Raw genomic sequence first — 15021 nt, forward strand, 5'->3', positions numbered from 1 at the left:
TTTATTTACATTCAGAATAGGTCAGTCTGGACATCTTTAAATGTGTGGGCCTCTTTGTTGACTTTCCTGTTGACATTCATTTAGACTGAAGTGTTGTCGCAACTATGTCGAAACATCCAGTGTTGATCTTGGATTGTTGTCTGAAGAGGATCATTCCGAAAGAAAAAAAAAAAAAACAGTCAACATGCAACACTCCTTCATCCCTCTCAGCTAGGAATCAAACAGAAAGTTGAAGGCACCTTTCTTGAGTTTCATGATTTTTTTTTTAATATTCTACATGAACTTCTAGATGCTAATCTTATTTTCCTCTAAAGCTGTATGTTCAAAGACTCTCAGATTTCTGATTTTCTAACCACTCAGAGTTTGGATTTGATTAAAAATTTTCAATAAAGTGAAGGATTATGTGTTCCCTTGTGAGTGTTTCTTAAGCTAATAATCCTTTAATAACTTGCTCTTAAATTAGCTGGAAACTCATGGTGCAAAGCTGGAAATGGGGAGCGCCTAAGGTCGTGACACCCACGTCCGATGTGGCTCTGTACCGGTGGAAAAATGTTAGTTTTGCTGTGAAAATGTGCTCTTTAACATTAGAGTTAATGAGGTCTCTTGGCTTTTTGAGGTGGCCTCCAGTGGACATTTTGGGAACTGCAGCTTTAGGTACTCATCTTTGTTTTTCAACACCTAAGTTTCCTGCTTCCTTTTGAGTATTTCCTGAACACTTATGACATCTTGAATTTGAGTAGCTCATGTTTCTTAACGTGTGGTTTGAATACAAAATGTTACATAACGATACCGGAAGGAGGCTGAGTTTCTAAGGCTACCATTACCTTTCCTCTGCTATCACTGTGTGCTGCACAATACAACCCCTAATGAAATGCATGACATTAAAAGCATCTCGATAAATCTGCCTGATAGATACCAGATGGGTTTCGTTTTCTGCGGCTCCTAATCTCCAAACCATTTATAAACTAATCAAAACATCTGAAAAGAAAACCTCTGCTGCTGCTGCGTGTTGTCGAATCACTACCATCCCTAAATAGCGCTGTCATCCGTTTTTCATTAACAGAGCAACAATCCATTTCTGACACCCAGTATGTCGCTGATTACTCAGGATGAGGTTATTATGTTTTACATTGGGAAATCTATCTCGGTGTATATCTCCGTTCATCAGCTGTTAATTTAAAGACTCTATTAGGAGAGACAGACCCTGTGTTTACCTGTCAATCACTGCATCCAGAGCTCAGAATGTGTCATTATTTCAGCTACATCTACAGATGAGGATTATCTTCTTACTTCTGTGATGTGAAACTGCATCTTAGACTGAAAGGTTTAACAAATCAGGAAGCTGGAGTTGTTCCCAGAAGATTCTTTAATGTCCAGGGAAGTGAAAGACTCTGCTTTTAAAGATGATTACATGTTGCTGCTGTTACAAGAAGCTCCATGTTTACGAGATGAGATCACAAAGTGGACTCAAGTCTGTAATTTGCTGATGCGAGTGATTTACCAGATCCTCTTATCTACTCCATTAACAGGAACACTTTAATACCTGTTTACATCTGATACATTAACAACACTTCCTTTATCTCTCAGAGACGACTCACGCTGCTGTAGGTGCAGCTTATCTCTTTGCATGAGGTAAGATCAGACAAAATAAAACTTTGGTAAAGTTGAAGGAATTGCTAACGCTAGATTGTTTCAAAATTTCAGAGCAGTGAAGCAGTGGTAAAAATCAGCAAGGAGGATTTAATTAACGCGCCGGAGGTCGACCTGTTCAGAAGGCTTAAAAAAAAGACAACACCATCACTTTTCTTTTTGTTTGCCAAGCTGTTTTCTTCCCCTGTGATTACTGACTCTATTTCTTCTTCTTTTTGTATTGGGACAGTTTTATTTGTTTGCTTCTCTCTAATATATTTTGTGGATGTCGGTGAGTCTAGCTTCCTACAGCATCTTTGAGAACATACAAAAGCCAAAGTCCACGCTGCAACTCAGTCCTTCAGGTTTATGTTTTAGGGGTAGTTGAAACATGGGAGCTGAGCCATTGTCTGAGGCATGAAAATAAATCTGTAGTTTGAAAATATATTAGTTTGGTGGTCTTTAAGATTCAAATTTTATCTTTAATGTGCAAAAATGGAGTTCAATGTGGAGTCATTTGTTGAGAATCCCACTTACACAGCAAAAAATCTGAAATCTTTTTGAGTGTTTTTGTCTTATTTTCAGTAAAAGGTGTCTTATTTTATTTGATATGAGCCACATTCAACTGATCAGTCCAGAAACTCTTGTTTCAAATTATTTGCAGACAAAATGAGGTCTGAATTGCTTGTAACCAGTAATAAAAAATCTGCAAATGGAACAAGAGAAATTTGCAAAAAAAATTGCTTGAAACTGGAATAATGTCTTAATACAAGAAAACTTTCTCTTGTCCTATTAGCAGATTTTTTTTTACTTGTTACAAGCAATTCAGACCTCATTTTTGTCGTTAAATAACTTGAAATAAAACACGTTTCTGGACTGGTCAGGTGAATGTGGCTTACATTGGGTCAAAAAAGACATTTTCTTATGAAAATAAGATGGAAACACTTGATAAGATTTCAGTTTCAGACAGAAAAACAATAACATTGCAGAGAGTAGAAACAACCCTTCTTACTGGTTTAATGTCACTGGTCAAAGCTCTGGGCCTGTATGTACATTAGCCATTGGTGATGTTTTAAACTAATGGTATAAAAAAAAAAAAATCAATCAGCGGTATGTATGGGCCAGGTTTACTCCACAGCAGAGCGTTCAGTTTAACAGTGGTAGACCCCACAGTTACAGACGCCAACAGCAGGATTACTGTAACTGTTAGGCTGTTTAAAAAATGGTGGATATCTTGCTCACTCTGTTTTTGGCTGTTTGTGTGGCTTATGCATGCATAATTCAGATTTGTTGAATAGGAGTTTTCTTGGTGGTTATCTGTCATTCTGGACCTGCCCCACATTCATTGTGCATTTAGTTAAAAGGCTGCGAAGAGTTTGAAAGTGATCTTGAAAAAGTATCCCTTCTAGATATATGCCTGGTTGAAATCCACGCTTTGAAATGAGATTATCAGCGCCAATAAAGCTGGTTACAGGTTATTTTAAATTGCTACTTCTTAGCTTCCAATCAATTGATTAACAGCACGTCTAGGTCTCTATAGCAACACCACGCTGGCGAAGTTTAGCAGTGAGAAGAGAGATCCGTGTTTTTCTCTGCTAAGAATTAATTCTGTGGTTAATTGTGTTGTGATGGTGGGCACAGGAGCCTAAATGTCAGACAGAAAAAGGACAGAAGAGCAGAAGAAAGATAAACAGGAGAGTGATACAGCCCGAGCTAAAGGCTAACACAGGGGCTTAACTGTTTGCTGTAATGTTCGTTTCAACGCACAGTCAGCAGTTATTCTGCAGTTGTCTGTTCAAACTTGAGAGTCTATCAATAAAATGAAGAGAGAGGTTATGTTAGCTCTGATTGGTAGATGACTGGCAGGACATAGCTAACCATTATTTGCTAACATAGCTAACATCATGGGCATGACCTAGAGCATCGGGCTGCTAGCTGCACTAAATATAAAAAGATATTACTGCAACTACATACAACTACCTACAGACTGACAGTATTTGCTTGTTGTCATGTTAGCCTACAGATACAGATACGTTGGAGCACCGGGCTGCCGATAGCACTACATATAGCCAGCTACTACAACGTTTGCTTAATGTCACATTTCAAACCATAGCGCTACATAACTGAAATACCTTACCTCGTTCCAAGACAAACACACACCTCCCTAAAATTAATAGATGACACTGTGCATGAGACTCCAGGCCAGAAGGTGGCGAGCCAGTCCAATTAAAACAGATCCTCCTCATAGCATCTTTAATGGGCCAGTTTTTGTCAGTCACGAATGCAGCTAACGCTACCATATGAGCTGTTCCATAACAGTGTGTTATGACTTTTTGTCCTGTTTGTGTAATAATATAATATAATGTAAGTATAGGAAACAAACTCACAGTTTGACCCTGTAGCCCTCAAAGAGCAGCAGAGCATTCAAACCCTGGCTTTAACATCAAATCCTGTTTGCCAGTTTGCTCTTTTTGCTAGCAAAGCCATGGTCTAATCCTGCTTTAATGTTATCCATTACGACAAAACCTTGATGTCAGAAGAAAATCTCTAAAGAAAAGGAGCTCCTCCTCCATGATAACTTACTTTTTCACTGTTCAGCTTATTCTGTCAGCAGAGCTCTCAATAGACACTTCAGGCAAGTGCTGATCAGCTCAGCTCTTTTCATAGAAAATCCACCCTGAATCCAGACACTTAAAGTCATAATAAAGAAATAACCTCTTGTCTTGTTTCTGATGATCTCATTTTATTATGCAGGTCATAAAGAGGCATCAGTGTGAGTAACATGATTTTCGACTCATTCAGAAACTCCTGCTGTGCCTCCAAAAGTAGTGAAATCCTAGAAACTGTGCTTTTTGAGAAAGGATGTTCCACATTTTTCTGAGTTTGTCTCCCACAAAAGGATGGTTTATTTGTTTTGTATGTTTCACCCAGCAGATGTTCTCCCATGCAGCTGTGTGAACCGTCCCTGTGCAGGATTGTGTCCCAGCTGCAGCTCAGACACAGCTGGAACATAAAACATCATTTACATTGTTTACATTCGAAGCCACTGACTGAGTTTATTCATTCACATTTACATTTATTTGTAATTTAGCAGAAACATAGAAAGTTCTCTGCTCACAGAAGTCTCTGCGTGAAAACCTGATGTGTGAATGAAGCGCTGCATGAAATGGGAAGCTCTATTACATGAGAACTGCCCTGAAAACAAAACAAGGAAATGGAAATGTTATTTTCAGATAGCAGAATTACTTCTGGAAACGGAGAAAGGTTGTGAAGTATTTTTCGCATCCATCAGCTCAATCACGAATAATCAAAGCGAGGAATGAAACTGCTCTGCACTGAGCGTCTGCCTGCTCCAGCTATCTGACACTGTGAGATGCAGAAACAAGACGTCTGTGACTGTAGAGTGATTAATGACCGGGACAAAACTCTTCAGGTGAAACCCTCCCTTAAACCTGCATCCTGTAGGCTTTTATTCACCTCTTTCTCCTGAAACTGCATCTGGGTGATACTGTTTGTCTCACCACGTAGTCCATACTCTGTGAATCTGGGTCATAAAGATTTATGACTGTCTGAAAATAGTGCTTAAAATTAGTTCCTCAAATAAAACAACTTTGGTGCTGTGGATTCAGAGCCAGTAACATCCAGAGATTAAAGATGAAGAGAAATTTAAATGATCCACTCCTATAATTTCAAACTCAGGCCTTAGATATAACCCTGAATGAATAGTTAATAATATACATTTGTTTGGTTTTGACCTGTCTTAGAGCAGGAGTCAATAACTCTGGGCAGCTGAAAACATGACGCAGCTGAACACTCCTTAATGTGAAGCTTCTTCTCTTCTCTGAATTAACCTGGGCAGAAACTGACAACTATGATATTAAACTGAGATTAGTAGTCGAATGTTGACACAAGGATGTGCGCCTCCGCTACAGTAGGGGGCGATATGCCTTCCTTCAGCTAACTGCTGTTAGAGTAAGCCCTGGGCTGTTTCCCAAAGCCCAGGTACCTTGCCTTGCCTTTGAAGGCAGTGCCTCCGAAGCCACTTCCTTCCAATCCAAGGCAAGTGTCCTGCCTCCGCTCAAAAGGAGATGCTAATGGAACAGCCTACAAAGGCATATTTTGGAGGAGCTGTTGGGTATTTATTGCTATGGCAAGACAGCAAAGGATACACCTGTGTATCCTTGGTCAATTAGCCACATGCTAACCAAACGGAGGACATATGCCTCCGGAGGACATGAACATTGGAACAGCACTTGGGCAGCGACTGATGATGTGGATGCCTGCCCACGCCCACCCCACGCCCACATCAGACCAAGGCAAGGCAAGGTACCTTGGCTTTGGGAAATAGCCCAGGTCTATGTGTTGCATCCACCACCCAAACAATTGTTTGCATGTTAGCAGGAAGCAAGTTTGTGCTATGTCTAACCCAAGCAGCAATCTCCAGTCTAAGAGTTCAAGATTCAAGATTCAAGATTGCCTTTATTGTCTCAGAGAGAAATTTGTTTTGGGCCTGCTTCAACCACATACAACAGTACCATGACCATAAGATAAGGAACAAAAACAAGACAATAACACACAAGAAAATAGGAAATATAAAAATAGATAAGAACAAGGAAAGTACTGATCCGTGCAAAAACAAAGTGCTGACTGGTGCGAATATCCATCCAAACTTATTGACTAGTTTGATTGCCATGGGTATGGAGGTGCTGAAATCTGCTGTTTCTCAAGTATTTGCTCGAGGCTGGCTCCAGAAGTACGGGAAGTCACATACACACCAAGCCAAAAAAAGCCATTTTCAAAGCAGAAATATATACCTATTTACAGCCTGGTTCAAAAATGTCTCCTATATTAAGATAACAGCTCAGCTCATGTGACTGATGGGCGTCCTATAGCTGTGCTTGATACCCACGTCACTTCCAATATGGCCGTGGTAGCCGATCTGCTTCAAAAATCCATTTCGGAAACAGACGGGTGACGTCAGGAGACTAAGTCCATTAATTATATAGTCTCTGGTCTAGCAGTAAAAATATACCAACTTTGCAACTATTTACCTTTTTTTAAAATTGTATTTTTCCCTCCTTTTATTGAGGTTTCATTTATAACATGGCATCCTTCTATTCATTTGTGCTTTTCAACTACTGAGTCCAAGCTGGGCATACAAAACGTGGAGCATGTGCAGGGCAGCTGGTTTGGTTTTGGTCTGATTGAGGCATTCAAATACAAAAAAAAAAAAAATCAAATCCAAACCACATTATCTCAACATGTCAGTCTGACTGTGGGAGTGCAGTTTTAGCCAGACCTGCATCTTTGTATTTATGCCCAAGTTTATTTTAAGGAATCTTTCTTTTTTTTCATTTCATTTTCTTTTTCTTTTTTTTTTTTCATCGTTAGATCTGACTTCAGTTGAATGTATATACATTTTAAAAACATTAAAGGTAAATAGTTGAGTTTTCTCTAAGTTTATTTTTATTTTATAGTGGCTTCAACGCATTGAGTAGAATAGGCACTGAAAAGGATTTTAAAGGGAAATCCAGAGAGACATTTTTAGCTTCACTATAAACAAAATCATACCAATTACTGGAGCTATGATTCATCCAAGCCAAATCAAGGAATTCTACATTAACAATTGGTAATCAGCTGTTAATTGTTATAAGGCTGATAGGACGTCTACAAGCTGATACAAGAGTTTTATTTACATACTCATCAAACTTGTTTTTAGAAGTACTGTGTGTAAAATTTAGCATTTAGCAGAACAGACTATGTAGAAATGGAACATAATGAATAGAAATGTGTTTAAATTTAATGATCTGAATATAATAAATAAATAATGAATTTTGTTTTCCTAAACCTAGAATGAGTATTTTTTATCTTTCCAGAAGGGTCCCCCCTTCCATGGAGGCTGTCATCTTTCACCCCCATGTCTCTACAGTAGCCCAGAATGGACAAACCAGTAACATATGCCCTTTTAAATTTGGCAACTGTCTGTGAGAAAATGCACTTTTAGAAGAAGAGCTGATGTGCATCAAAGACTTTGATTTGATTAAAGGTTTTTGACAGTAAAAGCTTGAGTAATAGAGGATTATGCTTATCATGCAGCACCGCAGCTTCTTGCCCTCTAAGGCCACCGTCCCCCCTAGAGTTTCAACAGTAAGAGTGGTGAGCAAGGGAGCATTAGCCAGATATCGCTAAATATTCCCATATCTGCACTTTGTGCCTTTGAAATTGACTGCCAACATCCTCTTTTTCCAAAATAACTTGGAGCCTGTTGGCTGAGAACAGTTAAACATCTCATTTAATTAATGAAAGCCACTTAAGATATGCAGGGAGCTTCGTCCTCTGCGGTATGAGTCACTGAAATCATGTGAGGATCTGATTACAGAGCAGAAGGACTGGCAGGAAAGCAAGATAAACTGGAAATGTTCACTTTTAATGAATCAAAGCTTGTATTCAAATGTTTGATATTGTAATTACAACATCATGCTGTCTATTTTTTGCGGAGAAGGAGATTAGTTTTTATTGAGTGAGACGGGAGGACTCATTGTTCTTGAGTTGTGATAAATGAACTCAGTTCGATTTAAAATCTATGACCAATTTGTTCCATAAACAACAGAAGGTTTCTGCTCACGTTTATTCAGAACAGAGAAAAGCTGGACATGAAAACAGTTTCACAGCTGCTGATGTTTTCAGCTGCTTGGATTTATCGACTTCGGCTGTTAAAAAGACCCAACAGATGCACTTCATAGAAGTATGTCTATACAGTTATTTCTAAAGACAAATTTAGTGCCACGTAGAGGTCAGTTCACTTCTTTTTTACTCTTTGACTTCAGTTTGTGTTTATGGATGCTGCGTGACAAGAGTTCAAATGGCGCTCCTCTTTTCAAAAGTCGTCTTACAAATCAGCACCAAAGAGAAAACCATCCCAAGAATCATCAAAGCTCCAAATCCAAGCGCAGACCCCATCACTGAGACCGACACTCGATCCATCCACGTCATCAGATACACCATACATGGTGTGGAGTAAATCTCACGTTCTCCCAGCTCGGTGCAGTTCCTGGTGTTGTCCGTGCAGTTACACGAGTCCGGCACCACAGTTGAGTTTCCCCAGTCGAGATGTCCGTTAAACATCCCACAGCAGAAACCATTCCTCTCCACGTCCTGGAATGACTTCCTGATGTCCCCGGGCTGCTCACTCAGCGGAATAAGCTGCTCTAAGTGTTTCTCCACCACCTCCTGGGCTTCAGTGGTTCTGGAAATGGCTCCTATCACCGCCACAGCCAGGAGCAGGATGAACATTTTGAGAAGACCCAAGAAGAAGAGGCACAGCAGGCAGCGGTTCCCCGTGATCGCTCCATAAGAGCCGAGGAAACCAAAAATCAAAGTCACGGCGCTGACGTAGATCAGGAGGTTGATGCCTGGGAGTAGCTCGTCGGTGATCTGGTAGTCTGCTTGGTGGTTCCTGAAGTAGACGGATAAAGTGAGGATGATGGTGCCAGCCAGGAAGAATATGAAGTTGAAGATGAAGAGAAGGTACTTGATGATTTTGCTTGCTGACATTTTCTACCTCTGCTGTCTAGCTGAAAGTCAAACAACGCTGGAGACAACTGCTAAAATATCTCCTACCACAGTGGGTGGGAACTTTATTCTTTGTGGGAGGGGGGTATCTGAGGGAGGGGTCACAATGTTGAAAGGACATATCAGAAAAGTCTTCAATAGAAAGGATACTGAGGAAATACAGAAACTGGTTTGAAGAGTGTGGAAAAGTGTTGAAGTGTCAAAGTGGCATCATTGCAGGACGCTATTCCTCACTCGATAGAAACTGAGGCTCTTTCACATATTCCACTTTCTCCTGAGTTGCTTGGTGCAGAGCCTCTGTTCACTTTGGAGATGAAGGATGAGATGAACAAGGAGGAATGTCTGTGCAGTGACAAGAGGTGTGGTAATGATCCCACACTTTAATTATGCAATAGGAGTTCTTCAAATCTTGACTTCAGAAGTATATAAAGAATCCAAACCAGCTCATACCACTGCACTGAAATGTAGAACTGCCTGCCAACAGACGCTTTCACATTAACATGAGCCTCATTCAACCTGAAACTGTTTTAACGACCCGTCATAGACACCCGACAGTTCAACATCGTTCAGCTGATTTCAATCTGAATGATCCAAACAGGCGGGTCAACGAGCGGGTGCCCAGACAATAAAAGGTGTTGGTTCCTTTGTTTTTAAAACATACAAAGAAGAAATGGAGAAAATCAGTTACCTTAATCACTCTTTAACAGCAATCAGCTTTGGAATAGTCAGTTATCATCAGAAGTCTGAAGATAAATCAGAGTCAGTTTATGATTTAAGTCGATGAGTCTTTATATTTTAATACCAAGCAGCTGCGGATGTGCTGGCGTTGGGCCCATACTTCTAATTTACAACATAATTGACTTTAAGAAGGAAACTATGAAAAAATAGTCTTTATTGAACATCTTTATAAGTGTGATCAATTTTGATGAAAGCACATCTAATTTTCAATAACAATATGAGCCATAACTGACACTCTTCTGTGTTTATAAAGAGCACAAAAGGTGCTTATTGAAATGATTTGGGGTAATTCATGACAGATACAAGTTAAGAAACTAGTGTGAAGTTCATAGCACAACAACCACTGTACATATGAACATGAATAAAGTTGTAGAAGCTCTTTTCTTCAGAGCCATACCTGTTTTCTGTTTTGGAAAGCTTTGGGGAAATGGCATTAAATCCCAATTGAGGAGGTTTTAGGTAGTAATGAAATTTATTTTGATGTCCGTAAACCTGCTGCAGAGTAGTGGTCACACAAATAGTTAAATTTCCATGATTTGTGTTCCGTGTTACAGAGTGTTACAGCTGTCGTTGTTTGTGTTGTTAAAAAGACAGCTGACAACAATTTTTAAGGAACCTCACGTACCTATGTACAGGACAAATCAGCTACAAGCTAAGAGGTACAACTAACAGGAAGTTCTTCACTGGAGCTTTGACAGCTCATAAGTTTAACATTTATCTTAAACCAGACTGTGGCACTCAGCAGGTTAATAAGCAGCTCAAGAAATCAAGCTATGAGCTGAGTCAGTGCGAGATCGGACTGTCAAGATGCATATAAACAGCTTAGTCAGTCAGAAGGGACTAAGCATAGCTTGATAAACACATATAGATAATGAAATTGCTATCAGACTGCTGTTGGAATCAACAAAACTTGGCAGGTCTTGGTATGCATCGGTGTTCAGCCGGGAGAGAAAGTAGATGGTAGAAGTAAGTTGATATAAACAGGGTGGCTGTGCTCATGTAGTCTATGGCTTCATCATGACAAACCAACACCACGGCTCATACTTACATCAAGAACATTAAGTGCTACAGCTGCATCCATCACGGCCATCGTTGTTAGACTATTGCATCCTCTCTGGTTGAATTGAAGCTGGTTCAATATTAGGGCTGAACAATTAATCAATTTTAAACCGACATCACGATATAATAGAATGCAATTTTCAAATTGCAAAGGCTGCAATTAGAAGAAAAAAAAGTTTCATGTACACAGACCTGGAGGGAATATGGTAACTTTTACTTGTTCTCCCTTAAAACCAGCAAAAGTCAAATGCTGTTTTTTTTCTGGCAAAAAAACCCTGTGGGCTACAAAGATCTATCCAGTTGATCGTATAGCCATACCCCGTGGCCAATTTTTTTCTGACAATTGGAAGTCAGTAAAATTTCACAGTGTTCCTTTTTTTTCAATTAGGAAATACAAAAAAAATACTTTTTTAAATGCTAGCAGTATCTTTTGTTGGTTAGCCATACTATAAAATGACTTAAAACTTGTATTAAGTGAACAATGCAGAAGATAAACGTCCCCCCCAAAAATCGTATATTTGATAGCAATTGCAATATTGGTCTAAAAAAATCACAATAAGATTATTTTCCAAAATTATTCAGCCCTATTCAATATGCATGCAGCTTGGCTGGTAAAGTATGACACAGCGCCACCTAGCAAAGTGGAGTGAGATGTTCTTACCCACGCTGTGACTCTAGGAAAGTTTGGTACCTGGCAATCAGTATCAGTACTTAACAGTTCCAATTTTCGGTACTTTTTTGTGTTTATATGGAAAAAATTATAAATTTGTTTAATAATAAATTATATGAAGATATTAAATTTAGAATATTTATTCTTCAATATATAACCTTGCAGTGCTATGTTCATGCCCAGCATGGAAAATTGCCTTCTCCTCCACTCCCTCACAAGGATGCATTCAGGTTCCTAAACATGATACCTTTTGTTTTTAAGTGACTCAGTACCCGGTATTTTTGACAGAATTTGCTTGGTACCTATAAAGTTCCTAATTTAGTACCCACCCCTAGCCAGACCGCTGCGTGCATGTAAAGGCACTGAGTGAAATTGAGAAAAATGTAACCGTTGCTGTATTTTTGACACTTAATTATATGGATATGATGTTGTTGGCAACTGACTGTCAAACACCCACTTGCTGCTGACTCTACTGAGTTTATTAACACTTTGAAAGTCAAAGTTAATGTTTTACCTGATTGTACTTGATTTTTTTAGTTTTGTCTTGCAAAATCAACAGAAGCTAAGTTGAATTCGCATTTCCATCAAGGCTTGAGAAACAGTAACCGTAACATAACAGAGACTATGTCCATCTTTAATACCCTCTGCAGTGTTACATCTTAAGCGTTGTTGATATCTAGAATTCTTTTTCCCAATAGCCTCCAGTTTTAATTCAATTCAGATTAGTTAAATGCCAAAATTGAAACTCTACCATCTTAGAGACGGCACAGAAAAAATGTATTGCTGTAAAATCCACCAAACTGCCATATCTGGAAGAAAAATGAGAGTTAAGGATGGACCTCTTGCAGATTTGAAGAGCGGTATGAGAAATGTTGTTATTTCAGCTTTAGGGATAAAGAATGTCCCACATTTATGCTAACACTCACACATCACTTTCCACTCCTGGGCTCACATCAGTTAAAGCAGAACGTGGAGTTCAGACTTTGACCTTTAGTGTTTTCAGACAGCTGCTCTGAATCCTAGAAACACCTCCTGCCTCTGATAGTTTGATGTCTTTCCCCCCCTCACGGATCACCTGGAGGGAAACAAATGATTTCCTTCCCCACTTTTAATCACGCATGTGTCAGACTCAGAGTTCAGGTCATTCTTCCACTTCATTGCTCTAATGAAAGATGAATTATTGGCGCAGTCACATTAAACACTCATCCATATCACCTGAGCCTCGTGACAAAGAGAATACGTTATATCTGTGGTACCTGGAGAGAGATGAATGTGGGTCAGAATGAATAGTTTCACGCCAGAGCAAGATGTGCAGTCTTTGAAAAGTGATGCCTCGTCCAGAAAGATGATTCAAGAATGAAAGAAAGATTTACTGCCTGTCAGCGATCACACAGCCTCTGCCAAAATCAAAACAAGACTTTTGGAAACTAAATTTGTACTTTGCTTATCTTGTTTTGAGAACATATCATGTGCCTGCTCTTTTTTTTTAAGAAAAACTGAATGTTCAAGATGAAAACTGCTGCCATAATGTGATGATTCTAGGTCATTTAAATATATTTCCAAGCCCATAATTTCTACGAGAGAACATCTAATACATGCAAATTGAGCGATGATCGTATAGCAGAGAATAGTCTCTTTGTCCCGGCTGTGTTTAGCGAACATCCCCACAGAGACCCATAAATAAAGACGCCCACAGATGTCGTCTGGGGATGTGTGTTCAGTGCACTTATTTATTCCAAGAGGCAATCGCACCCCCCCACTCCCCCTAGATACCTTCCCTCCTGCCACAGGCGAGGTGTGCAGGAGGAAGTCTGCAGAGGTAAACAAGGACAGCTCAAAGTCTTTGCATATGTCCCACTTCTGTGTGCCGGGCTGAATCCGCTGTGAAGGTGAATCCTGGTGGCGCTACGTGTTCGGACTTCAAAGCAAAAAGCCACTCCTCGAAATTACGCCTCATGGGTCGGGCATATTTCTCCAACGCTGACATTCTGGTGTACACTTACCTGGTTGGACCCCCTTTTGCCTTCAGAACTGCCTTAACCCTTCGTGGCATAGATTCAACAAGGTCCTGGAAACATTCCTCAGAGTTTGGTCCATATTGACATGATAGCATCACACAGTTGCTGCAGATTTGTCGGCTGAACATCCATGATGAGAATCTCCCGTTCCACCACATCCCAAAGGTGCTCTATTGGATTGAGATCTGGGGACTGTGGAGGCCATTTGAGTACAGGGAACTCATTGTCATGTTGAAGAAAGCAGTCTGAGATGATTCCAGCTTTATGACATGGAGCGTTATCCTGCTGGAAGTAGCCATCAGAAGATGGGTACACTGAGCTCATAAAGGGATGGACATGGTCAGCAACAATACTCAGGCAGGCTGTGGACTTAAAACCATGCTCAGTTGTACTAAGGGGCCCAAAGTGAGCCAAGAAAATATCCCCCACACCATTACACCAGCAGCAGCAGCCTGAACCGTTGATACAAGGCAGGATGGATCCATGCTTTCATGTTGGTGAGGCCAAATTCTGACCCTACCATCTGAATGTGGAGCAGAAATCCAGACTCATCAGACCAGGCAACGTTTTCCAATCTTCTATTGTCCAGTTTTGGTGTTGTCTGCAGACCTTGGTTGTAACCAGTGGTTATTTGAGTTACTGTTGCCTTTCTATTAGCTCCAACCAGTCTGTCCATTCTCCTCTGACCTCTGGCATCAACAAGGCATTTTGTCCCACAGAACTGCTGCTCACTGGATATTTTCTCTTTTTGGGACCATTCTCTGTAAACCGTAGAGATGGTTGTGGGTGAAAATCCCAGTAGATCAGCAGTTTTTGAAATACTCAGATGCCACGTTCAAAGTCCCTTAAATCTAGGGTGACCATATTTTGATTTCCAAAAAAGAGGACAACGGCACTGGCCTCGAGGCACAAATTCAGACAGGCTTCTTATATTCTTAATATTTTCACTGCCCCGTGGTTACTCCCATCTGTGGAAACACCACAGTACTGGATTTTTTGAGTGCTTCATGAATGACTTCAACAGAATGGGGGGCTATTACACCTAGAGATGGGTACCGAATCAGGTACTTCAAAAGGTACCGACCGAATTCTGTCAAAAGTACCGAGTACCGATTCATGTACAATCAAAAGGTACCACGTTTGGGTACCTGAACACATCCTTGTGACTGTGAGGAAGTGAAAGAATAGTCGATTTTCCATGATGGACATGAACACAGCATTGCAAGGGTGTATACTGAAGGATATATATGTTAACTTGAAAAAAATATATATAATATTGTTAAAGAAATTGAAATTTTTTACCACATAACTACAAAAAAGTAGCGAGAATTTGTA

The 15021-nt window shown here is 40.0% G+C and overlaps 2 protein-coding genes across 4 annotated transcripts in view; one reads left to right on the forward strand and one right to left on the reverse strand.

Annotated features, from left to right (window-relative positions):
- Nucleotides 1-15021, forward strand: part of znf385d (zinc finger protein 385D) — a 293782-nt gene that overhangs the window by 225994 nt on the left and 52767 nt on the right. The gene's annotated exons all lie outside the window — the stretch shown is intronic.
- LOC141800541 (tetraspanin-8-like) lies at nt 8488-9183 on the reverse strand. The gene has a single exon (XM_074683145.1). It carries the CDS (start codon nt 9181-9183, stop codon nt 8488-8490), a length of 696 nt encoding a protein of 231 aa, XP_074539246.1.

The sequence above is a fragment of the Halichoeres trimaculatus genome, unplaced genomic scaffold (assembly GCF_033239565.1).
Source record: "Halichoeres trimaculatus isolate MK-OKI-2021-1 unplaced genomic scaffold, fHalTri1.1 fHalTri1_scaffold_12, whole genome shotgun sequence".
In the NCBI taxonomy this organism is placed as follows: Eukaryota; Metazoa; Chordata; class Actinopteri; order Labriformes; family Labridae; genus Halichoeres; species Halichoeres trimaculatus.